The sequence below is a fragment of the Notolepis coatsorum genome (assembly GCF_963971535.1).
Source record: "Notolepis coatsorum genome assembly, chromosome: 7".
Lineage (NCBI taxonomy): Eukaryota > Metazoa > Chordata > Actinopteri > Aulopiformes > Paralepididae > Notolepis > Notolepis coatsorum.
Genome location: NC_140171.1, coordinates 30,126,415 through 30,152,081, shown reverse-complemented (window position 1 = coordinate 30,152,081; position 25,667 = coordinate 30,126,415). Strand labels below are relative to the sequence as shown.

General features: G+C 44.9%; 1 protein-coding gene across 1 annotated transcript in view; it reads right to left on the bottom strand.

Annotated features, from left to right (window-relative positions):
- Positions 1 to 5,707: 5,707 nt before the first annotated feature.
- Positions 5,708 to 25,667, bottom strand: part of aimp1a (aminoacyl tRNA synthetase complex interacting multifunctional protein 1a) — a 68,178-nt gene continuing 48,218 nt past the window's right edge. The window contains exon 7 of the mRNA XM_084318091.1: positions 5,708 to 6,020. Coding sequence (XP_084174217.1) covers positions 5,854 to 6,020 — 167 coding nt within the window. The 3' untranslated portion in view covers positions 5,708 to 5,853. The remainder of the gene's footprint in view (positions 6,021 to 25,667) is intronic.

The following is a 25,667-nucleotide window of genomic DNA, read 5'->3' as shown; positions in this document are numbered from 1 at the left end:
TCTCTAATAGCCCTAATAATAGTAACAGTGTTTCCCACAGGATTTTGTGAGACTGTGGTGGGTGAACCTCTGCCCCTCTAGGGGGGTCCGGGGGCATGCCCCCCCATAACTTTTTCTTTGTAAATTTTATGCATCAATCTGGTGCACTTTGAGAGCAAAATAAAGAGGCTAGATCTATGATGAACTTAAGTTGAATTATCATCGGATTTCGCTTTGATGTTTTGTTGCTAACTGCCGTGCCCTTTTGTTGGTAGAATCTTTATAATTTGTATCTGTCTATATCTCTGTATCTCTCTCTTTCATTCTTTCTTTCTAAATATATAGTTATCGCGGTATTAACGCGTTATCGCCTGATTCTATTAACGCCACTATTTCTTTTAACTCACGATTAACTTTTAAGATTTTTTTTTTTTTTTAACTAGACTTCACTCAGGTGTATTATTGATGCTCTCATTGATACTATGTTTGTTTCTGAAGTGTGTGTGTGAGATATATATAGAGAGAGGGGGGTGAGAGAGATGAGGAGCGGCGTGTGGGGCGGCGTGGCTCAGGGGTAGAGCGGGTCGTCCAATGATCGAAGGGTTGGTGGTTCGAATCCCGCTCAAGCCCATGTCCATCCCACTGCCGTTGTGTCCTTGGGCAAGACACTTAACCTACTTGCCTCGTATGAATGTGTATGCATGTGAATGAATGTTGGTGGTGGTCGGAGGGGCCGTAGGCGATGATTATTCGCCACGCTTCCGTGAGTCTGCCTCAGGGCAGCTCTGGCTGCAATTGTAGCTTACCACCACCGGTATGACTGTGTATGAACGAATAATGGACTCTGTAAGCGCTCTGGGGTCACTGGGGTGTCATGAAGAGCGCTATATAAATCCAATCCATTATTATTATAGGAAGGGGCAAGAGAGAAAGAGAGCTGGGAGAGTGTGTGTGAGAGAGAGAGAGAGAGAGAGAGGGGGGGGGGGTGTGATTACTCAGCCCTTGTGTGGGTGAATGTAACAAGTTCCTAACGTTTTCTTTCCCCTATTATTTCATGTACACTTTATTCATTGTTTTAACATGATTTGTGGAGCTCCCTCTGGTGTTGTTTGTGGTATTCACTGACCTTTGGGAAGTATTTTGACATGTACATGGGTACCTTAGTGGTGTAGTGTATCTTGTAGACCAGGCCCATTGCAAGTTGCTGTACTCTGTCGTCTACTCTAAGCCATCCTATTTGTCAATGAGAAAGAGGTGACTTATGCACAAAATAATGTTATGTAGTCTATAGCATGTAATACAATATAATTTGATACATTGTTAACATTATTGAATGTATTCTTTTACATTATGTTTGATTTGTCTCTTCTTTTATGTCGTAACTTTCCCACTGGTGTGTCCATGTGTGGTTGTTTTGTAGCTGTTCAGGGCTTTGGACTGCGAGTAAAAGGGTTGCATATAGAATAATTGTTTTGTGAAATGCCATGCATGTTCATGTTTGACTTGGTGGCACTAGAGCGAGTAGGGGAGAAATCGCATGGTGACGCTCCTGTACTCTGACAACGTCGGGTGTATTTAAAAATGAACATTTTCCTGTTAAGTCAGCCCCCTGCGCACATTCAGTTTGGTTAAAAATAGGTTAATGTACGCGAAGTGACTGGAGACGGTTCACAGTGGTCTCTGTGTACATTTATGATATGTATATTATAAGCTATTTTTCCTAATCCAACAAATATATGCATCGACTACTGAAGGTTCATTAGGGTCCTGACATTGCAGTTAAAAGAAATAAAACCATGTGTGTCAATAATATGGAACAGAGAAACATGACTACCGTATATCACCCATATCTTAGCCTCCCCTCATTGGCTACTCACAAGTTATAGACGTTATATACTAACTATATTTTTGTTTAGATTTTCATGATCACCTTTAAGGCTCGCCCATAGCTATATACCAATATCTTATCTTTTACGACAGTGGTTCAGGAGGTAGAGCAGTCGTCTGGTAAGAGGAAGGTTCCCAGTCCGATTCCGGCTCCTCCTGACAGTGTGTCAAAGTGACCTTGAGCAAGACACTTAACCCCCAACAGCTCCCGATGAGCAGGTTGGTCGGTGTGTGAATGTGAGGCATAAGTTGTAAAGCGCTATACAAATGCAGCCCATTTACCATTTGAAGAGCCCTGGAGCCGAGAATGTAGACTGGCAAGAACTGTATGGCTGATGGGGCTTCCTCCACTACTATGCTGAAACCAGCTCAGCGTTTCCATTTTACAGACTTGCTTTTATTTGATGTTGTGATACAGTATTTATATGGACACATATCTCATTGTATGTGTCTGCTATTATTTTTAGATAATTTCTCTTCCTGAAACCGTTTTCATGACTGGTGTTCTCTCCATGGTTTTGATCATGTGTGAAGCGCCTAGTAACTTTATTTAAAGAAATAAAAATGTATTATTTAGTATTATTATGTGCAGTTATATTAGCCTCTAAACTGATGTCCCCATCATGACATATTCATGTAGTCATTATAATTGTAAAATAAAGTGTCTGATTCTGATACAAAAATAAACAAATAAATATATATATTGCCTCAACAACAGCATGCTGGCTGTCTAACAGCAACCACAAACATAAAAATCTTTGTCCAGAAAATAATTCATCTCATTTTGGGGTTTTAGGCTTGTATTTCCGTCCCCCCAATCCCACCCACCAGTATCACTAAAGAGATCCAATAAAAAAATACTAAATGTGGGAGTTCAGTATGGGAACTTGTCAATAAATGTTCATGGACACATACTGTACTCTAGTAGTCTGGAGACTATCTTCACCCCTCCATCTCCACCAAGTGCTATTCTGTCCTGCACCGCGTGTTCATTTGTTTGGATGTGTGCTTTTTTCAGTATGGGAACCATTAAATATAGAATAGTTGCCAAACGGGCTTGAACTCAAAAGTGTAGGCTGGGATGCAGGCTGTCTGCAATGTGCTCTGGCCTGTGACAGATGTTGTGCAGTGTACATGGCATTAATTACTGTTGATGCAACATTATAGGCAGTGACGGAATAAATCAGTCTGATTTTGGTAGAAAGCAGCCGGTCTTTTCTGTGTAGAATGAAACTTCCTGAGAATGGGGCGGGTGGGCTCTTTGAGAAGGGAACAATAGCTCAAGTTAAATGGCATTGGTATCAAAGAGCCGAGACAGAGATAATGACTGTGAAATCTACAGATTAGAGCAGAAAGGGCCGAGTACCACCGGAACACTCCAGGCTCGGTGAGAAGAGAACTCAATTGACCCATCTCAAACCTGCCCTCTTTTCTTGATCCTCCAATCACAACCGTTTTGATTCCCTCGGCCACGGTTTAGAGATAGGTCTGTTGGTTTTCTCTGGGTTTTGTAGTACAACATGTCCCCAAGTCTCCTCTATGCTGATCAAAATACCAAAGATTCGATGAAGTGAGACCACTCAGAATGGCTCGGAGCTGCGAATTCAAAATCAAGGCACAATCAAGCTAATGTGTCACAGGACAAGAGATAGGCGGAGAGCCTGGATACTACATACACAAACGCAAAAATAACATGACTCTCTTATGGAGAACAATTAACTCTATCCTCAACAAAAAAAATAAACGTAATCAGTTGCCTAATGAATTTAAGGTTGATGGGGTTATTATCACTGACCCGCAATTAATTGCCAATAACTTTAATAACTTTTTCTCAGAAGTTGGTCCAACACTGGCTGCAAAGATTCCATTTAGTAACCATAGTCCCCTTCAGTTTATGAATCCTCCAATCAATGACAGTTTTAACTTCTTGCCGGTTACAGAGGATGAGGTTCGGGAGATCTTGATCAACCTGGGGGACTCTTCTCCGGGTTATGATGGTATTGGAGGCAGATTACTGATATCCATTCAAGAATCCATTGTGAAGCCATTATGTCATATTTTTAATACATCACTGGAGAAGGGAATCGTCCCACTGGAACTTAAAATAGCTAAGATCATCCCTATTTATAAAGATGATGACCCAGCCGTCTTCAACCATTACAGACCTATATCCATCCTTCCTACCTTGTCAAAAATACTTGAAAAGCTGGTCTATAAAAGATTAATTGAACATCTTAATAAGCACTATTATTTACACTCACCAGTACGGGTTCAGAAAGAAACATGCAACATATATGGCAATAACACATCTAATTAATGAAATATACAAAGCTAAAGACAGAAAGGAAAACACTATAGGTATTTTTTTAGACTTATCAAAGGCATTTGATACAGTCAATCACAATATCCTCCTGCAGAAGCTCTCACATCTTGGAATAAAAAACAATGCACTGCTATGGTTCACCAGTTACCTTAAAGATAGACGTCAGTCTGTTCCTATAATGGGATAAATTCTCCTTTTCTTCCTTTACTTTGCGGTCTGCCCCAAGGTTCAATTATTGGGCCTTTGTTATTTTTGTTATATATCAATGACCTCCCTAACGTCTCAGACAGGCTGTTGAAAATGTTATTTGCAGATGACACGTGTGTATTCTATTCACATAAAGATCCTGATACCATCATTAGGGTCATAAATGAAGAACTTAACAAACTATCAATTTGGTTTAAATGCAACAAATTATCACTAAACATTAAAAAAACAAATTTCATTTTTTTTGGTCTCAAATCTGTGATTTTTAACTCTTCATCTAAAGTAGTGATCAATGACATCCCCATAGCTAGGGTGTGATTTACACGATTCCTTGGTGTTCTGCTTGATGAATCCCTATCATGGAAACCTCATATCACAGCCATAACTACAAAAATGGCCAAGAGTATTGGTATTCTTGGAAAAACACGTCACTTGCTGAGCACCGAGGTTGCCACAATGTTATATTACTCTATGGTTTACCCATATATCAATTACTGTAATTTAGTTTGGGGTAGTACGCATCAGACCAAACTTGAGCCCATATACCGTCTGCAGAAACGAGCTCTAAAAATAATCAGCTGTGTACATCGAAGTCATTCTTCTCAGCCTCTATTCCATAAGTTAGGTATCCTCAGTGTTTATCAAGTGAATCATCTTCAGACTGGTTTATTTGTGCATAGTTCTTTAAACAGAGCCCTTCCCCCTTTTTTTCATGACATGTTTGCCCACAATCACCAAATTCATAATTACCCCACACGTAGTTCCTGTTTGCTTAGACCACCCTTTTCCCGCACTTCCCAATCTCAGTTTTGTTTGCTCTACCGAGGGTCAAAGTTGTGGAACTCTTTGCCTCCACATATTTTGGAATTTTCTTTTCTGAAATTCAAAAGAGCACTGAAATCTCATCTCCTAGATCACCAATATTTCCCATATGGACTTCCTTTACAAACTGTAGTCTGATGGCTTGATGTATTGTGTTATTGTATTTTCGTTTTATTATATATTCTTACTGTCATTGATTGTTTTCTCTATACCAGAAATCGTATGGCATGGGGTGCCTACTTCGGTGTCTATGTAGGCCTGCTTGTGTGTGTTTGTTTGTTCAGAGGGGGGGGGGGGGGGGGGGGATTTTATTTTATATTTTATATTTATCTTGATATAATGTAATTTTGCTTCCTGGTGAATGCCACATGCAAGCCCCTTGAGGGTTTTTAGGCAATTCTCCTACACATCCCTTGTGGACTATATTGTATTATATATGTAACTGTTTTTATATGTGTAAATAATAATAAAAAAAAAAAAGACCACCGATAACTTTCAAATTCCTTTATTGAACGTCTTCAATGCATTTCCTCCCCCCATTCGTCTAAACATCCTCTTTCCTCAACATCATAAACCACAGACGTTTCTGAGGACTGGCTGCTGACTCTACGTGGTTCGTCTGAAGCAGGCGTGTTTTATTTGATGCCGCTGTTGTTCATGGTCTGGGCTTTGCACACTCCCTTGCCGGCGACCTCGAAGGCGGCTCCCTTGTAGGTGGCCACACACTGGCCGTCCGTGCGCAGCTCTGGCTGCACCTGCTCCCACACCTTCTTCTTGGGGTTCAGCTCCTTGTCTGGCTCACCTGGGAAATTAGGAAACAGAAGTTAATCCATTTGAACCTCATTAAGAAACCAAGTTTAATCCATTGGAACCTCATTAACACTTTAATTGCCCAACCCGAGTTTTCTCGGGTTTACCCCCCGCGGGTTGAATGCCCATCACGAGAATATTCGTTTTTTCTCGTTTTTTTTTTTATTAGGGATCTGAATTCATATTTCATCAACCAAGTCTACCGTTGATAAATCAGCCACTCCAGGCGCTCAGATGTGAAAAAAGCGCCCCCTATCGTCTCCCAGATGGTAATTCACCCTTTTGGATTGGACTCAATGAAAAGGCATGAGAAAAAAAAACCCGGACTCCACATTTTACTTCTCACGCATGTGACCGGAGTCGATCAGCTTCATTCTGGACCCTCAGAGCAGCGGGGATTATGTGTTTTACAGTATACACGGTGGATCAATAAAAGGATCGATTTTCGGAATGGCGATCAGGAATTGGAATAATCGATACCATCTGATCTCAGGTAAGGAATCTATTTGACCAGTATTAGGATAATCAGACCCGTTTTCACAGAGATATAAGCTTTCCCCCTATAATGTGATATGGCTGTTTGACTGTAAAAGCGATCAGGAACTGAGAGAATCGATTTTCAGCGCGCGGCACCAGCGTGCACACGTACACATATACTATCGATAATCTAGCGTTTATTTGAAAACGATTCATAAATAGGCCGAAAAATGACAACGTTCTAGAATATTCCAGTACAGGGCGATTATTATGGAATCTCTTCTTTTTTCCGTGAAAACGAGGGCTTTTCAAAATGATATAAAACGGAAATGAACCGATAAAAAAACAATCCGCTTCGACAATGTTGACTGGAAATGGGTCATTGATAATGCGACAGGCAGATTAGACACATAGCCATAATTTAAAACATAGATTAGGCGATATTAACGTTAACATTGAAGTGGTGCTGGGCATTCAAGGGGGCAAAAAGGAAAACACGGCCGGCTCTGAAAGTGTTAAGAAACCAAGTCGATTACATTGGAACCTCATTAAGAAAACAAAGTTTTATCGATTTTAGTTGTGGGGGCGGTCATTTGGTAATCGGAAGGTTCCTGGTTAGATTCCGGCTCCTTTTGGCAGCGTGTCAATGATGAGCAGGTTGGCACCTTGCATGGTTTCCCCTGCCATCGGTGTGTGAATGTGTGAGTGAATGTGTGAATGTGAGGCACAAGTTGTAAAGCGCTTTGGATAAAAGCTCTATATAAATGCAGTCCACTTACCATTGAATCCATTGGAACCTTATTAAGAAACTAAGTTTAATCTATTGGAACTAGGGATGCTCAATATTGGCTTTTTTACCGATACCGATATACCGATATTGTCCAACTCTTAATTTCCGATACCGATATCAACCGATATCAACCGATACCGATATATGCAGGGTTTCCCCCCCCCAAAAACGGAATAATTTCAGGTAATTAACATTACATATCTCTTGTTGTGGAATTAACACAACATTATGCATACTTTTGACAATAAATAAAATCAGAATTTGTTCTTACTTGCTTGCCTGGGTAAATAAAGGTTATAGATATGTAAAAAAAAAAAAAAAAAAAAAAAAAATCCGATATCACATTTTAATGCCGATATCGTCCGATAATATCGGACATCCCTAATTGGAACCTTCTCTCTTTGTGTGGTTCCCACCCACAAAGCAGAGATGGCAACCTCCACCCTCCTCTCAGCCCTTGCAACCTCCTTCGACAAGCTCTGTCCCCTCGTTGAGAAACCTGCCCGCCGTTCCCCACCCAGTCCATGGCTGACGGATGCAGTGAGAGAACAAAGACAGGTCCTGAGAGCGACTGAGAGGAAGTATAGAAAGTCACGCCTCACTGCTGACATCGACACATATCACAACCTCTTGTTAACATTCTCCAAAACCATTACTAATGCCAAAGCTTCTTTCTTTCACCATAGGATCGAGGCCTCTGCCAAGAATCTTCGCAAACTGCATGCTACCATGTCCTCCCTCCTCACTCCCCCCCCACCTCCTCCTCCCTCATCTTTTTCTGCCGAAGACTTTGCGATCTTCTTTGAGGAAAAAGTGGAGAACATCCGCAGCTCCTTCTCCCAACCCCCACCCATTCCAAACGCTGAATCGAGAACCTCATCCTTCACTCTGTCATCTTTCTCTCCCATTACAGAAGCCGAGACCCTGACACTGGTAACGTCGAACCGTCCGACTACATGCCAGCTGGACCAGCTACCCTCCCCACTCCTCCAGACCATAGCACCGGACATCCTCCCATTCCTAACTGCAACCATCAACTCCTCACTCAACTCGGGGGTGGTCCCCACCTCCCTAAAACAAGCCAGAGTCATGCCCCTCATAAAAAAACCAACCCTGAACCCCACCGTCATAGCCAACTATCGTCCTGTCTCTCTTCTCTCCTTCCTTTCTAAAACACTTGAACGTGCTGTATCCAACCAACTTACTGCTTATCTCTTACAGAATGACCTCCTAGACCCCAATCAGTCTGGCTTCCGGACTGGCCACTCCACAGAAACGGCCCTCATTGCGGTCACAGAGGCACTTCACTTAGCAAAAGCGAAAGGCCTCTCCTCTGTCCTGATTCTCCTAGATCTATCTGCAGCCTTCGACACAGTCAACCATCAGATCCTCCTCGCGGCCCTCACAGGAATGGGAGTGGCTGGATCTGCGCTGACATGGCTGACATCATACCTCAATGACCGCTCCTACCAAGTGTCATGGAGAGGGACTCTGTCGGCCACCCGCCCCCTCCGGACGGGTGTCCCCCAGGGCTCGGTCCTAGGACCCCTTCTCTTCTCCCTCTACACTAAATCACTGGGTAACATTATCACGTCTCATGGCTTCTCATATCATTGTTATGCCGATGATACTCAACTCTTCCTCTCCTTCCCTCCCTCAGATATCCACATCTCTGAGCGGATCTCGGCCTGTCTGTCCGACATCTCCGCCTGGATGACGACCAACCACCTCAAACTGAACCTAAGCAAAACAGAATTGCTCCACCTGCCGGCCAAATCCTCCCCCCTGACCGACCTCTCCATCACAGTCGAGAATGCAGCTGTGACCGCGTCGCCGACCGCCAAGAACCTTGGTGTTGTCCTCGACGACCAGTTGAACTTCTCTGCTCACATCGCAGCGACAACCAGAACCTGCAGATTCCTCCTGAGCAACGTCAGAAGGATACGCCCCTTCCTGACAAAAGAAGCCACCCAACTCCTCGTCCAATCAACAGTCATCTCCCGCCTCGACTACTGCAATGCACTGCTAGCTGGCCTCCCGGCCACTGCCACCAAGCCTCTTCAACTCATTCAAAACGCAGCGGCCCGCCTGATCTCAAACCTACCGAAGTCGGCCCATGTCACCCCACTTCTTAGGGACCTGCACTGGCTCCCCATTGCTGCACGTATCCGCTTCAAGGCCCTCGACCTAGCATACCGTGCGGCAAAGGGAACCGCTCCCGCCTACCTCCGGTCAATGGTCTCTAACTACACACCCTCAAGACCCCTACGCTCTGCATCTTCTGGCCGCCTCAGATCTACTCCTATCCAAGCTCCCGGAGGGTCATCAAAGAGAAGCCGCCTATTCTCAGTCCTTGCCCCACAATGGTGGAATGAACTACCCATCCCAGTTAGGACAGCCGAATCCCGTCCAATCTTTCGCCGTCGACTAAAGACTCACTTCTTCAACCATTATCTGAAATGATAAAAAAAAAAATCTAACCCCGACTAACCTTAATGTCATGCACTTGTCCTAATAAACTAACCTACACTGTAACACGCAACACTTTGATGAACATTGTTACTCAGCTGATAGAGTTATACCCTTCTTGCTGTCTTGTCGCACAGAACTTGTAAGTCGCTTTGGATAAAAGCGTCAGCTAAATGACTAAATGTAAATGTAAATGTAAATGTCATATTAATGATCACTTTTAGAACTGTTGTATGAATAACTATTTAGTATGGTTTTTTCACCAGAAATGACTGAAAAGGGCTACACCTTTGTCTTCATTGAGAATGCAAATATCTAAGAACGCTCCACCCCCTTCCCCTCTCACGTCTTCCCCCAAACCTGTTAACTATCTTTTTCCACTTAAATGGTTAGCCAAAAATGTGTTTCACCCAAACGCAATACTTTTTTTTATCCACTTTTTCTCCTCTTTTTCAATTTTTCTCCCATCCCAATTTTGCTGTGCCAATTCTCCCCTCCCCTGTCTTGAACGTTGCTCGCACATGCCCCCCACTGGCCGGCTGTAGGGAGGATAGAAGCCTTGCATCACGTGTCCCCTCCGATACACGAGGAGGCAGCCTGTCACATCTTTTCACCTGCCAGCGCGGACTCTCATTGGCAAGGTGTAACGTGTGGGAGGCTCACACTATCCCCGCCATTTCCTGTCTCTGCTGTGCAGGCGTCCCCCAACAGACCTGTAGGAGTCGCTGTCCACAACGTCCAGATTACCACCCATCGACTTCCACCCGCTAACTCTGCCAATTGAGTTAGTATGACGGCCGGCCCAAGCTGGAGGCAACGCAGACAGCCGGATTCGAACCCGGTGTCTCTTGCGTTGGTGACGAGCGCAATGTCCGCTGCGCCACCCAGCCGCCATCCAAACGCAATACCTTATAACTAAGGTAAAAAAACGAATAATTGTTTTCGTACATAGATCACTAGATGTATCAACTTATAATACAAGTTTCACGTTAGCATTTCCTGGATGACAGTGTGGCTATCATGGCAATAGCGACCATGATAGGTTCGCAGGATTAGTTGCCTCACACAGATAGAGTACAAAAGTACAGAGAAGCTCCCCCCCAGAACTTGTGCAAAACTTTGTTATTTGTGCAGAACTTGTAACAAATAACAAGTTCTGCACAAATAACAATCTGCATAGTCAAAGTCATGCCTCCAAGAGGAGTTAACTGTAGAAAAAACGAATTTCTGAGTTGAGGGGACTTTTGAGAAACCAAGTTTAATCTATTGGTACCCTCTATCTTTATGTGGTTCATATTACGACAGTTTAATCCATTGGAACCTCATTAAGAAACCATGTTTAATCCATTGGAACCGTCTCTCCGTCTGTGGTTCACATAAAAAAAACGAGTTTAATCCATTGAAACCCTCTCTCTCTGTGTGGCTCGCCTGTACAATTAGGAAACCATGTGCATCAAAGATTTATTTTTAATCTAGCCATTTCTAAACACATCTTACAATAAAGCCCCACTGTAAAACCTAAGTCCCACGCTGAAGTACAGTTCTTTTCAGCCTTAATTCAAAACATTTAAACACAACAAAATATCACTAATTCAAAACATGCCATCCAGAGGAGAAATGGGGCGGCTTTGTTTTGGCATTTGTGCGAATTCATTGGTACCGACCGGCTTCCGTCAGGCGTTAACTTCTCCCTTCTCATCACAGTCATCTTGGGGCAAGTGCGAATCAACAAACGTATTTAATTTTCCAAGGCAACGCTCTCTCCCCCAAGTTGCAACACAAGAATGGCAACAATTAAGTTTGGATCAGAAGCATGTAGAAAGTTGTGATGGGCAACTTTCGGCATGCCCTTCCCTTTGAAGTGCCCATTAACTGGGGAAATGTGAGCGTAATTACTTACTACCATGTATTCAGGGCTTATGATAACATTTCCTTCACAGTTATGTTCGTTCCGATCTGAAGGAGGACCGTCCCAAATCCAAACAATGTGGTTGTATATTAATTCAGCCTGTTCTTCTCTACTAGACCGGGACCTCCCTACATCAGCTTTAATCCCCATGACATTGGGACTCTCCTAATTGCACGCCCTGGATTGGCCCTGACTTGACTTACAATACTACCACTGGTGGGATGATGGTAGGAGGGTGAACGTCCTAAAAAATCGGAGGAAATGTGGAACATACGACAGAGAAATGCTAAATGCATTTTACGCCAATCCTATTGACAGGGAGACGAGAGTGAAAAGAGAGGCCTTTAGAGGAACATGGCCGCCAACAGAGTTCTGAACGACCACAGTTTGTACCAGACAACTGGAAACCAACAAGTGGTAAAATAGACTTAATTTGTATAGCGCTTTTATCCAAAGCGCTTCACAACATGTGCCTCACATTCACTCCCACATTCACAACGTGACGGCGGAGGCAACCGTGCATGGTGTCAACATGCTCATCGGGAGCGGTTAGGGGTGGTTAGGTGTCTTGCTCGAGGAGGAGCCGGAGTCGAACCGGGAACCTTCCGATTACCAGACAAATGCTCTACCTCCCGCTGTTGCCAACCCATGTCTCCAACAAGAGCTCCCATGCCGTGGCCACCCGCCCTACCTTACCGCCAACCCTCCTTAAAACCTTCAGAGAAGCCAGGTGAATGTGTAGGTCCCGTTGAGGTTAACAGTCGTTAACCTCTTAACGTGAAACGGCCAGGCCCCGGGCCCTCTTGAGGACGATTTGCAGACTGGCGCGACATGCCACTTTGGCCACCTCTAGCGGCTCGGGTGTGCATATTTTTTAATACAATATATAGATTGAATTAAAGCCCTATTTGTTGCCCGTCGATTGCCAAAATCTGTTCAGCGGTTCTCGAGTTACATGGCAATATGTGAGGCATGTGCCGAAGTAGACGGCAGACTTTTTATTTATTTCAAATACCACTCTCGACTCCCAAGCCTCTACCTCCGTCAATCATTTGGCAATCTCAAAAATTCTTGGACAGGGTTGTAACGAATGAGTGTGGCTTTCCAATGGTACCCCACGTGGGAATGAGCGAATCAGGGATCTGTTTTTTTTGGAAATACTACTTCTGGACTGAAATGGAGACTTGCGATTAACAGTGAAAAAACACAGATTATGCACTTTAGGAAAAAACACGAACAGCAGAGTAGTCATAAGTTTCAATTTGGACCAACGCCTCTGATTTACACACATTCTTATAAATATCTTGGTTTTACCTTTAATGAGTACATGTGCTTCATAGAAGGAAGGAAAATAATGTCTGAGTCAGCAGGAAGGGCGCTAGGGGGCGTGTTGAGTAAAATGAAAGTGTGCACTGACCTTGGGTTTTCAACATATACACAATTATTTGATTCAATGGTGGGTTCTGTTTTGTTTTATGCTGCTGGAGTATGGGGTTTTGATGATGCTCCTGAATGTAATGCGATCCAGAACCGGGCCATAAGATACTTTTTAGGAGTCCATAAATACACACCAAAAGGGGCTATAGAAGGGGACATGGGGTGGGATTCTTGCTTGGTCAAGCAAAAGGGTGAAATGGTGAGGTTATGGAACCGCCTGGTCCAGCTGCCAAATGGCAGGGTGACTAAAAAGATTTTTAATTGGGACAGAGCACACGGTCATCCCTGGTCAAGAGAGATGTCTATGATTTTTTCTTCTACTGACTTGAGTATGATTTTTATGAACAATTTGCAGTGTAAGGTTCACATAATTAAAACAAAATTATCAACAATCCATCAGGATAAGTGGAAGGTGGAGATTTTGAAAAAACCTAAACTTAGAAAATATATTGCAATTAAAAATGAGTATTTTACTGAACCTTATGTAATGTTAAACTTAAAGAGAAGACGGAGGTCTCTGTGTGCCCAGTTGAGGTCTGGCACCCTGCCATTGGCTGTGGAAGTGGGTAGATTCCAGGGTAAACCTGAGGAGGAGCGGCTGTGTGTTCTGTGTGATCTGGGAGTGGTGGAGGATGAATATCATTTTGTTTTTTATTGCCCTTTGTACACCACTTTGAGGAGGGCTTTATTTGAAAAAATTCAAATTGCAAACACAGATTTGTTTTGGCAGTCTGAGAGCTGTATGTTGAGTTTTTTTTTTGTGGAGGACATCTTCGGTTTTGCAGGATTTTTGGAGAAGGCATGGCACCTGAGACAAAACACACTGTATCCTATATAATTGTATTTGAATTCACCTTGTTTTTCTGTTTTTCTGTTTATTTACATTGAGTACAGCTTGTGTTATATTATATTATATTTTCTTGTATTTTTCTTTTTTTATGGCCATCTTGGTCTATGTCATTTGTTAAGTAATTGGTAAAGTATATTATTATATACTTATTGTTATGTGTCTTGTAAGCCCATATGGGCTGGGCATACATCTGTATGTAAGACACGAAAATAAAAAATATCAAATCAAAAAAAAAAAACTAACTAGTACAAAAAAACGTGAGTAACAAGTTTTTCTATAACTTAAGGTTAAACCTATGTTACTCTATTTCATTAGCACTAAAAGTGCATTTTCTTTATTGTATCGGAAACTTCAGAATGTCATCTTTCAAAAGAGCCCAGGCTCATGTATGTGCTATAAGTATAAAGTATAGTATTTTGGTCTGCAAAAACAGTATGCAGTCCTCAAGTTCAAGTACAAAAATTAAACTACGCCCAACTTTAGCATTCATACATGCTATTCCTATGGTCTAAGATAGTGTAAAGAATTTAGTGAACGCAAACATTCACTTTAAACACTTTTTAAACATTACACCATATTTTATATATTTATTCGTAAAACATTTGCACTACCTCTTCTACCTAATTTTTGCATTTTGTTTTTACATTTAGTTTTGTATATTGTATATTTTGTATAGTGTTTGGTCTTTATTCTCATTTATTTTACTGGATGAAGCACAATTTCTGGAGGGTCATACAGAACCAAGCATTTCACTATAATGTACATGCACCTTATATGTGATAAATAAAACCAAACTTGAACTTGAAACAACTCTCTCAAATCCCCAAAATATAGGTATAAAGTCTGAATGGTTAAGGTGACCCTGAAATCACCAAGGGGAGTGTTCTGATATATGTGTACATTTTCTGTTTCAGAACTGAGAACTCGATTACAGAATACAGAATTACAGAACTCGATTACATAATAATAATAATAATAATAATAATCTCATTTGGGATTACGCAAGAAAAACAACCCTTCTGTGGTCCAGAAAATCAGTCCCCCATTCAATGCCAATGGAGCAGCTCCAGACTTCGTACCTGATGACATCGCAAGTTTGATTCTTACTTCTCTGGTTTCTTTGGGGGAAGAGAGTAGCTCATGTTCACAAAAATTGATTGAACTTTCTTAGGCCATGAAAATAACATATTGGAATTCTTTCAGGCCAAAGAGACCCCTCATAAAGCAAAACAGGGGGTGCAGCCCAGATGAAAGCCCAGGCAGATACAGCAGGGCTGCGGGCACTCGTACCATATCCCCCCCGTCTCATTCTTCTTCATCTCTCTCTAAGGGAAACTCATCATTCAGTTATATTTCGTATTGCATCGCGTCCCGCTCTGAGCCTTACGAGATACTCATATCTCCTGTGATACCTAATGTATCTCCCACGAACAAAAACACATGCACCCCACCTGTATGGGGCCCCGCCCCTTATGGTGGCCACCGCCCATATAACCATGACCCTGGTCATGAAACACCCTTCCTCTATTTTCGTCCCAGCGTAGTGGATGCGTGCACCATACGAGCTAGCGGAATGAAAAGATTAAGGGAGATTAATAATGTTGGAAGCTTACCGGAGGTTGCTGGCCCCTGGCATCTTCGACGCATGTTTTCGGCGACACGACGGGCCTGTGATGTTCCTCGTTTGATGACTGCACATCGAGGTTCAGCTGTACAAGGCTGGCTGTCGGGCCAGCTTGTACTCAGGTAGGCCCTGTGTCTTCAGGCATGGGTATTAGTGTTAGTAATGCTGGTTTGTGTTGTTAACACAACCTTGTTGTGTGTTGGCGCCAGGGGCAAGATGGTTTGGTGAACGTTCTCTGCAGGGAACGGTTTCCAAGCTGTCTTGGGCGTGCTGCTAAAACATCTAAAGCTATGCTAACATGCTATCGCTACTGCCGCATGCTATCACTACTGCTAATTGCTATGCTGTTTTAATGTCTCCGCCGTGAGATGTTGTCACTCTCCCGCCTCTTGCCCGGTTCATCAATGAAGGTCAGTCGGTAGCTGTTGTGGGGTTTTGAGTTCTATTTACCTTTTTCGGGTAAATGGGTTGACAACGGGGTAGGTCGTGGCTAGGTTCTAGCCAGGTATTACCTTGTGTTCCGGCGGGGTTTGTTGAACGGTGTTCCCATCTGGGTTGGCGTCGGGTAGTGGGGCTATGGGTCCAGCCGACATGGTAAACATGTTGCGTGTCTGTGCACAGGCAATTGTTGTCTTGGGTTCCACATTGCCTGGCGTTAGGCTGCAGTAGTATAAGGGCAGGGCCGCTTGGGAGAAATGTGAGGCCCTGTGCGTTTTTAGACGCGAGGCCCCCCATCTCCTGGGGCGGCCCTGTGTAGGGGGCTATTGTTTCATTTTGTCACTCTGCTATGAGAAGGTCTGTCTTGCTACAGCTTTCTCTCCTCTCAAACCATTCATACTGACGGTCAATCGGTATACTGGGGGAGTAGTGCGGGGGGGGGGCTTTGTTTACCTTTTTTGGTAAATGGGCTAAACTAGGGCTGGTGTTCTGTTGTGAATATTTTGAATGAAGACGGGTCTGGTCCGTCTCCCCTTAAACTTTGTGTGTATGGGTTTGCTCATTCTACAGTTTTTGTGGTTTAGCTCTTTTATTCATTTAACCTTTTCATGGTCCACACCACAGTGGAGGGTGCTGTTTGCAATCACCACTGGTGCTCCATGTTAACGTCAGTCCTTTGTTTTTGATATATTGAAACAATGCCCCGCCCGGCCGACACCATGGGTCGGCCTGGCGAGTGGCTGGTGGGCTGTTAAGGCTTGTACCGCCACGGTATGGAATTGGCAACGATTAGAACTGTGTTCGAATTGGTGTTTTTTCTATTAAAGAAGTGGTGTCTGGTGGAGGGGCCTTGAGGGCCGGCCGACGTCGACACATCGCGCAAGGTTGTTGACGTTATTAGCTTTGACCCAGCCGCAAGCTATAACCGCTCAGGGTTCCCCTCTCCGCAGGGGATTTTGGTCTTCTGCTGGAGCGCGGGCGGTATTGTCCTAGGCCCTACACCGCCTCACACCGCGCAGCCAGGAGAAGAGAGAGCACGGCCTCGTCAGCGGCGATGACGGGGCCCTCGACAGGCGGCCATGTTTCCCCCGCCAGTGGTGCCCTGGTTGGAGAATCGACAGGGTATCGCGAGGCCGACAGTCTTGGCGGCCGAGGGATCGGCCATTTTGGGTGATTTCGGTGTTGGTAAACCACTCCGTCGTCATTTTGCCGCGAGCAGCCCGCTCCCCGTTCAATCCTCTCTCTGGTATCCCCAGAAGCGGGGCTCTGAGCGTTCTCCTTTGGCTGCGGGCCGCGAACCTTCATTGAAGCGTATGCGGCCCCATTCTTCGCTTCTCATGGAGACAGGGGCTGACACCCAGTTGATGGCTGAGCCTGGGTCTGTCCGTGAGAATGTTGTGCTGTCAAGCGGCTCCCACACCTTGAACTGTGTTGGTTGAGCCTGGTGTTACGTCTGTCAACTTAAGTGTTGTCAGCAGGGGGGCTCGAAACCTTTTGAGGCACACAGTGCGGGCTTCCCCGGCCTCGCCTTCGCCAGGCCAGGTATCATGTTGGTGCTCCCACTCCTGGAATATTGGCAAGTGGTCGCAGCTCACATGGTTTGGGGTGGTAGTGATATCACTGCAGGGCTACGGTGTGTAGGAACCCATGGGGGCCTTACACCTTGCATGTCCGGCTGCAGAACAACTCCTTCAGCATGTTCTGGAGGGGTGTTCAGTGGGGGGGCTTTTTTGATCGGAAGCCCCCCGTATCAGACAGGCCCTTTTCTGTCGGGGTTCCCCCTTGGGTGCGATTGCCTCGTGGGTGGTGTCAGGGTCAGGTGTTCCGACACGGAACGCGCTCCTCGCACGATTCCAGGGTTGTCTTCGCACAGCGGGGGGGACCGGGCCAACTATCTACAGTTCCTGGCGGACCTGCGCCACGTGACGGCGGGTGCGTTGGGAGTGTCGTCACATATGACTACGGCAGTACCATATGTCGAGGTAGATGGAGAGAATGGTGAGGCGGGGACTTGTGTTTACACAACCCCACCCGTTTTCAGGTTTGGTACAGACCCTGTTGTCGGGGTCTCCAGCAGGGACAGCTCTGGTCGACGAGATCCAATCTCTGTGGACGAAGCAAGCCATCGTCGTGGCGTTCTCCTCCCGGTGTTCTCTGCCCGAGAAGTCGGGAGGGAGGGGTGTAAGACCCAGGCTGGACCTGTCCCATGGGAAGGTTCAGCATTTTTTGGATCGTCTCCTACCTGTTGAACACTGTCAGGTGGGGGTCTGGTTCTCCTCCATAGACCTGTAGGATGCGTATGCGCATCCCCGATCTTCCATCCTAGGGCTTACCTACGCTTCCTTTGCAGGGTTAGCGTATGAGTACCAGAGGCTGCCGTTCGGTTTTCTCTGGCTCCCCGCATCTTCACCAAGTGCGTGGAGGCCGCACTGGGGCCTCTGCGTCATCCGGGGTTACGGAGTGTTCTGCCCTGATGACGTTCTGGTCCTTCGCGGTCAAGGTGGATCGTCAGGTCTCGTACCAGGCAGGTCTCTACCAGCCTGGGGTTGCTGTAGACTGGATGTAGAGTATTCCTCTTCCCAGTCAACGGTTGGAGGGCTATGGGCATCCATCTCGGAGCGTGTTGTCAACACGCTCGGGAGGTTCCGTCCTAGGACGGTTACGGCGCTGTCTCACGTCGCGTTTTCACCGACGCCTCCCTCGCTGGTGATGCGTCGGGCCAACGCAGTAGGGGGCAGCTGGCAAACCATGCTGCCCGGTCTGCGCTACGTTCAATGTGTTGGTGTTGAAAGCGGTCCTTCTGGTCCACAAATGGTGTTGATCAGGACGGACGATACGACGTCAGTGTCGTGTATCGACAGACAGGGAGGAGTACGCTCCCCCTGTCTGCACCAGGCGGCGGGCGGCTGGCTATGGGCGTCCTCCATCTGCGCGGCCTAAGGGCTCCCCACATCCCCGGCAGGGAGAATGTGGGTGCAGGTGTACTGTCGCGGGGCGGCCCTCATCCTGACGGGTGAGGATTGCGTCTGGACATGGCCAGGCAGGTCTGGGACCGATGCCGTGCCGCCAGGGATTCTTCCCCATACATCTGTTAGGTCAGTTGTTGGGACGGGTACGTTGAGGGGCGCAGGTTCTTGATCCTGATGGTGTTACCATCTGGAATGCGCATGCTCCCTCCACTGTCGCGCTTACGCGGGCAGATGACGTATGTTCCAAGTGTGGTGTAAGGCGGGGGGCCAGGACTCAGTCTCCTGCCCCCTGGTTGCTGTCCTTAGTTACCTCCAGTCTCTCCTTGATAGACTGTCGGCTTCGACGGTGAGGGTATATGCAGCAGCTATATCCTCCTATCATGAGGGGTTTGAGGGGATGTCTTGTTCAGCCACCCTCTTGTGAAGCGTTTCCTGCTTGGCGCTCGACGCGTTAAGCCGGTGCAACGCTCCTTGGCTCCGACTTGGGATCTTCAATTGGTCCTCGGTCGGTTGTCCTTGGCCCCGTTTGAGCCGCTCGAGCGGGCGCCGTTGGGACAGCTGTCCTTCAGGACCGCGTTCCTTCTGGCTGTCACTTCCGCTAAACGCGTAGGTGAGCTCTGTGCTCTCTCGGTACATCCAGAGTGCCTGTCTTTTCGGACCGATTGCGGTGTCACTCTGCGACCTAATCCTGCTTTCGTGCCTGAGAATATCCGGAGTTCCTTCCGCTCCCGGGATATTGTGGTTCAGGCGTTTCGTCCTCCTCCTCACACTGGTGAGTTAGATGCGGGCCTTCACCTGTCATGTCCAGTCCGTGCTTGGGGATTTACCTCAGCCGTACTCAGGATTTCAGGGTTACCGACCAGCTTTTTGTCTGTTACGGTGGGGCTCGTGCTGGTAAGGCACTGTCGGAGCAGCGCCTGTCCCATTGGTTGTGCGAGGGTGTTACCCTCTGCTACACGCTGGCTGGGCAGGATCCCCCTGGGGGCGTCAGGGCGCACTCCACTCGTGGGGTGGCTGCCTCTGCCGCTCTCCTGGGTGGGGCCTCGGTGGAGGCCATCTGTGCTGCAGCTTCATGGTCCTCCCCGGGCTCCTTTGTAAGGTTTTTCCTCATGGACATGACCGGGGGTTCTGTCTCCCAGGCGGTTCTGGGGTCTGTGGCCTTTCCTGCTTCCCGTCCTTTGGTCGGGTAGCAGGAGTGTATGGGTATGGGCCGCAGTGTGTTGAGTCACACGTGGTTCCGCCTGTACGGTGTGTTCAAGGGGTTCTGGCTCCCTCTTGTTCGCATTCAGGTGGAGTTGACTGCGCCCCCCCTTCGTTAGGAAGGATGGGGTGACAGGGCTCCCCGCACCCCTTGATGTGGGCTTACGGGTCCTCAGGGGGTACATCTGTCGGGTCTCGCGCCCGCTCTTCCCCATTATCTCGTAAGGCTCAGAGCGGGACGCGATGCAATACGAAATATAACGATAGGTTATGTAGATAACCTAGTTATATTAGTATTGGCTAAGCGTCCCGCTCTGCGCGCCCTGAGTTCCCTCTTGAGGGATCTTTTCCTGGGACGGGTTTTGGCGAGGAAGGGTGTTTCATGACCAGGGTCATGGTTATATGGGCGGTGGCCACCATAAGGGGCGGGGCCCCATACAGGTGGGGTGCATGTGTTTTTGTTCGTGGGAGATACATTAGGTATCACAGGAGATATGAGTATCTCGTAAGGCTCAGAGCGGGACGCTTAGCCAATACTAATATAACTAGGTTATCTACATAACCTATCGTTATTGTTCTCTCAAAAGAAGAAGACTCATCTCTCACAAGCCCGCCTCTCTCACCAAGTCACCCCCACCCCCCCGAAATGTTTTGTTTTGCCAAAAACGCAAACATATTTTTACGAGTTCTGGGACTTCTGGGAGTCTAAATCACAATTATATTGACAGCGGGTTTCCCATTTAAGGTTTGGAATCTGTTTTTGACTTTTATGATCTTCAGGCCGTATTAATTAACAATGACGTGTGGACCATGAACGACGTTCATGATCAATGACGTTACCAACTATTCGTGGTAAAAAAAGTGTTGAAGAAGTTGTCCAGAGCTAGAAATATCTGGGAACTGTATTCATTGACAATGTGAGATTTAGTGATGATAACACAGATGTCATCGTTAAAAGAAAAAATGTAAAAGGCCCAGCTGCTCATGTATTGTCTACGCAAACACAACTCCTCTGGGTCGTCTTTGTTTCGACAGCGGACTACTGACAACTTTCTATACTTTATTGAAAGCATGTTAACCCTTTCACTACCACACTACAGAAGGTTAACCTTTCACTACCACACTACAGACTACTACAGGTCTGTAGTGTGGTAGTGAAAGGTTAACTTTCTGTAGTGTGGTTGTGAAAGGGTCAACCCTTTGTCGTGTGGCAGTGAAAGGGTTAACCTTCTGTATTGTCACAGTGAAAGGGTTAACCCTTTTGTAGTGTGGTAGTGAAAGGGATAACCTTGTTACTTATATGCTGGTTAACATCCCTTAAGTCAGAAGGACAAGAACCCACTGCAAGGTGTTATCGTTTATTGTGTTATTGTGTTAAGTACAAAAATTTGCTAAACTCTACACAGGTCCTCAAGGAGGCATTATGTTATTGTCAATAATCCTACACATGTTCTTCATGATTCCTTTGTACTGATGACTTCAGGAATGCACATTAGAAGCCATGCATGTAAAAAAAAAAAAAAAAAAAAAACAGGAGAACGCTTGGCTCGATTCCAGAAGCCATAAGACTTATGATCAGTAAATATAAAAGGAATGGTCAGTTCATTCAGTTCATAGACTTGACAAATGCACCAGTGCTGTTACGCAACCGAACTGCACAGAAGAAACCTAGCATGATGTAGTATATTATGTGTATGTATGTATGTATGTATGTATGTATGTATGTATGTATGTATGTATGTATGTATATATATTAAGGCTGTCAAAGTTAACGAGGTATTAACGCGATATCGCCCGATTCTATTAACGCCACTAACTCACGATTAACTTTTAAGAAAATAAAAAATATATATCTTTTTTTCTTTTTTTACTAGACTTCACTCAGGTGTATTGTTGATGCTCTCATTGATACTATGTTTGTTTCTGAAGTGAGTGTGTGAGATATATATAGAGAGAGGGGGGTGAGAAAGATGAGGAAGGGGCAAGAGAGAAAGAGAGCTGGGAGTGTGTGTGTGAGAGAGAGAGGGGGGGGGGGGTGTGATTACTCAGCCCTTGTGTGGGTGAATGTAACAAGTTCCTAATGTTTTCTTTCCCCTATTATTTCATGCACACTTTATTCATTGTTTTAAATTATTATTTTCCTTCAAGTTATTTTGTGCATCACTCTGTTTTGAATTTGATGCAAATTTGCAATGCATGAGGGTCATCCTTTTGTGTTAAATGGCTGCATAAAGCAAGCATTTGTTGACTCGCATGTTGATAAGAGTATTAAAACTTGGAACTTGAAAAAGATCTGTTTAAGGTAGAAAAAAATAAAATAAGATTAATTTGCGATTAATCGCGAGTTAACTATGGACAATCATGCGATTAATCTAGTTAAATATTTTAACCGATTGACAGCACTAATATATATATATAAGAATCAGTGGGAGCCTTGTGCACAGCCATGCTCTTCATCCAGGGTAAATCAAACATAGGAGCGAACAATGTATTTTGCATCGTGGCAGTATATTTATACATATGGGTATGAATGATATTGTATGTTGTGATATCTTGTTTGCAAACCCGCTTGCTTTGAATTGCCCCTTGAGGGACAAATAAAGTATTTTAATAGAATTTGACAAATATGACAATGGATGTGAAGTTTGCTGAATCAGGAGAGAGGAGTAGTCTTCTCCCCCACAAAAATGTAAGAGAATAGCTCTTGTGCTCTTTTGATGCCCTGTTCATTTGGTGGGAAAAGAGTAGGCCTGAGCAATATATCAACATCCTCATTGCAAACGTCAGCGCATGCAATAGTGACACTGTGGAGGACGCAATGTGAGGCAGGGTCTAAAGAGGACCATCCGTCAGGTAATGCTTAAAAAGTGTGTGGGGGGGGGGGCTTACTGGGCAGAAATTTTTGGTTGGTACACCATGGTGTATGAGAGAGAGATTGCCCCAGACTGCCTTCTGGCTCTACTCGGCTGCTCAGCCAACACTGTGGAATTACCTTATAATTAGCCGGAGGCCCTGATGTTTGGTATGGCTGTGGCCAAAAGAGTCATCTTAAAAGAATGGAAAGATACATTGTCTCCATATTTTAAAAGATGGCTCACTGAGATGGTCTCCTCTCTGCTCTTGTCATTAATTTAGCCCCTTTGTTATTAGTGTACATAATGACATGGTGTATGTTTGTTCATTGATGTGACAGTGCCTGGCAACACACTGTTCTTAATTTTTTTTTTATCTGTCTTGATGTGTATTTGTGAAACTATAAAAGCTGGAAAAAAGAAAAAGGTTCAATCAGTGATCTAAATGTAAACAAAAAGGTGGCCTCAAAACAGACAATAAATAAATAAGAATAAAGACATGTTTTCATACTCTAGTAGTTGACTGAGCTCTTGATGCTTGTAAAATAGATATGTATTCTGATTTACAATCTGTTAAGAAAGTTACAAATATTCTCGATCTACAGATCAAACTTGTCCAAGAATATACCCACATTGATATGGTGAAGAAAAAAAGGGTTGTATTTTCCACACCTACTCTAGGCGGGAAATAACCTTGTCTGACAACAAAAACATTTACAGTAGTCTCCGTTACTGGTTTCCAGGTTACATCACCACCACATACCGGTTGTCCTGCACGCATGCTCGTCTGTTCCGTTTACTCAAATCACAATATAGATTGCAAACAAGAAATACATTGCACTAGAAAAGGTTTCCAATAATGTTGATTCAAATCATTTATCATTCAAAAGGCACTGAGCAGAACCATAAGAGCCTTTACGGCGCCCGTCTGCAAACAAACTGTGAGAAAGGAGCAGGTTACGTTTTCTCAGCACTGCACGTTGATTAGCCTGCAGTTAACAGTCACAGGCCATTTAGCCAATGACTAAATACAGACAAGGAGTTCTGTAATTGGAGTATTCAGCGGGCTGGTGAGAGAGCGTGGCAACTGGCAAGATTGGCGTCTTCAAAGAGACGAATGTTCACCTCTAAATGGTGTCTTTGGCAGCGAGACGATTCGGCGACACCCTTCATTTACCTAATGCAGATGTGAATGCTGTGTTTGGATTTAGTCTATATCGGGCAGGTTTAATTATTTCAATATGTCCCGACTCATGGGCATTCAATAACAAATTGATTGGTGAATGCCCCTAGAACGGCGTTGTACCCTCATATACTTCTGTGGTTATTCCACTTGCATAGTGGAATGCTGGCACAGCGCTAACGCCGCATGGAGAGACGTCTGGCTATCAGACGACCAGTGGAACAAACGCAGAGCAAAATCAGAGCAGAACGAAATATATTCTGATTCAAATACAATGTGTTGCACAGGAAGAGCCGCAAACACCGTTGCTCGGTTTGCCGTTAAACAAGATCAGCTCCATCACCTGACGAGCGAGCGAGTGGACGGTGATGTTCGCCATGGGGAGAGGAAAAACACATCCGAGCAAAATGAAAAGGTTTTTTGACAGGAACTAAAAGAGACAAGCGCTCCAGGTAACCTTAACATTGTTCACGTTACAAAGCCAAGAACAAGACAGCATGACGAGGCACTCCTCTCCCTTGGCTTCACGTCTGCTGAGGTCGGTGTGATTTTGCTTTCAAAATAAAAGCGTGAGAAGCTAAATATAAAGTGGTAATAATCTGGTTCACATCAGAACACTAAGAGGAACCTCAAGTATAAAGTTTGAATGAAAAGAGACCAGCAGGAAAATAAATACTAAATAGATGCTGTGGTATATTTTGAAAAGCTTTGAAAGTTTAGTTTCAGGCATAATCATAGAAATGTTCATCTGAAATGGCATGAATTACTATAGTTTATAGAGTGTTGAACAGACCGTTTGCAAAATGTCCGCATTGTCTCGCCTCCCTTAGTCACTGTTGCCATGTCCAACAAACCACTTCTATCTGCCTCAGATAATCACCACAAGGAATGAAATATCACTGCCGTCCAAACATCTGGGACAGCGTGCATCGGTAATCCATGTTCTCTGAGAACATGTTTTCCTTAACTTTCATTTCTAAAATTGGGATACAGCGACACCGTGTCTGACGTGAGAAGTCAAGAGACCCCTTTGAACCCCCACCCCACATGTTCCATCCACACCCCCCGCCTGATCAACATTTAGCTCCACTTTGGAACAATTTCTCCCTTTGCCAGTGATCTCTACTTTCATATGATACCACTACCTCCTTGCTAGCTTAGAAAATGAGCCCATTTGAGCCTGTACTCTACTGTAATCAACCGGCAGGATATAGGTAACATACACCAAGATACTGATATATTGGTGATGAGCCAACAAGGAGTTTGTACTAATGATAGTATTAATGATAGCAGCAGGAGAAACCAACTTTACTGCGAACACTACAGTGGCAAGTAGAAATGTCAAGAGACTACCCGAGGTTATTGAAAAATGACCCAATACATTGCTCTTAATGATCAGCCATTGTTGGTTGTGGATTAATGTGGCATTTCAGTGGCTTCT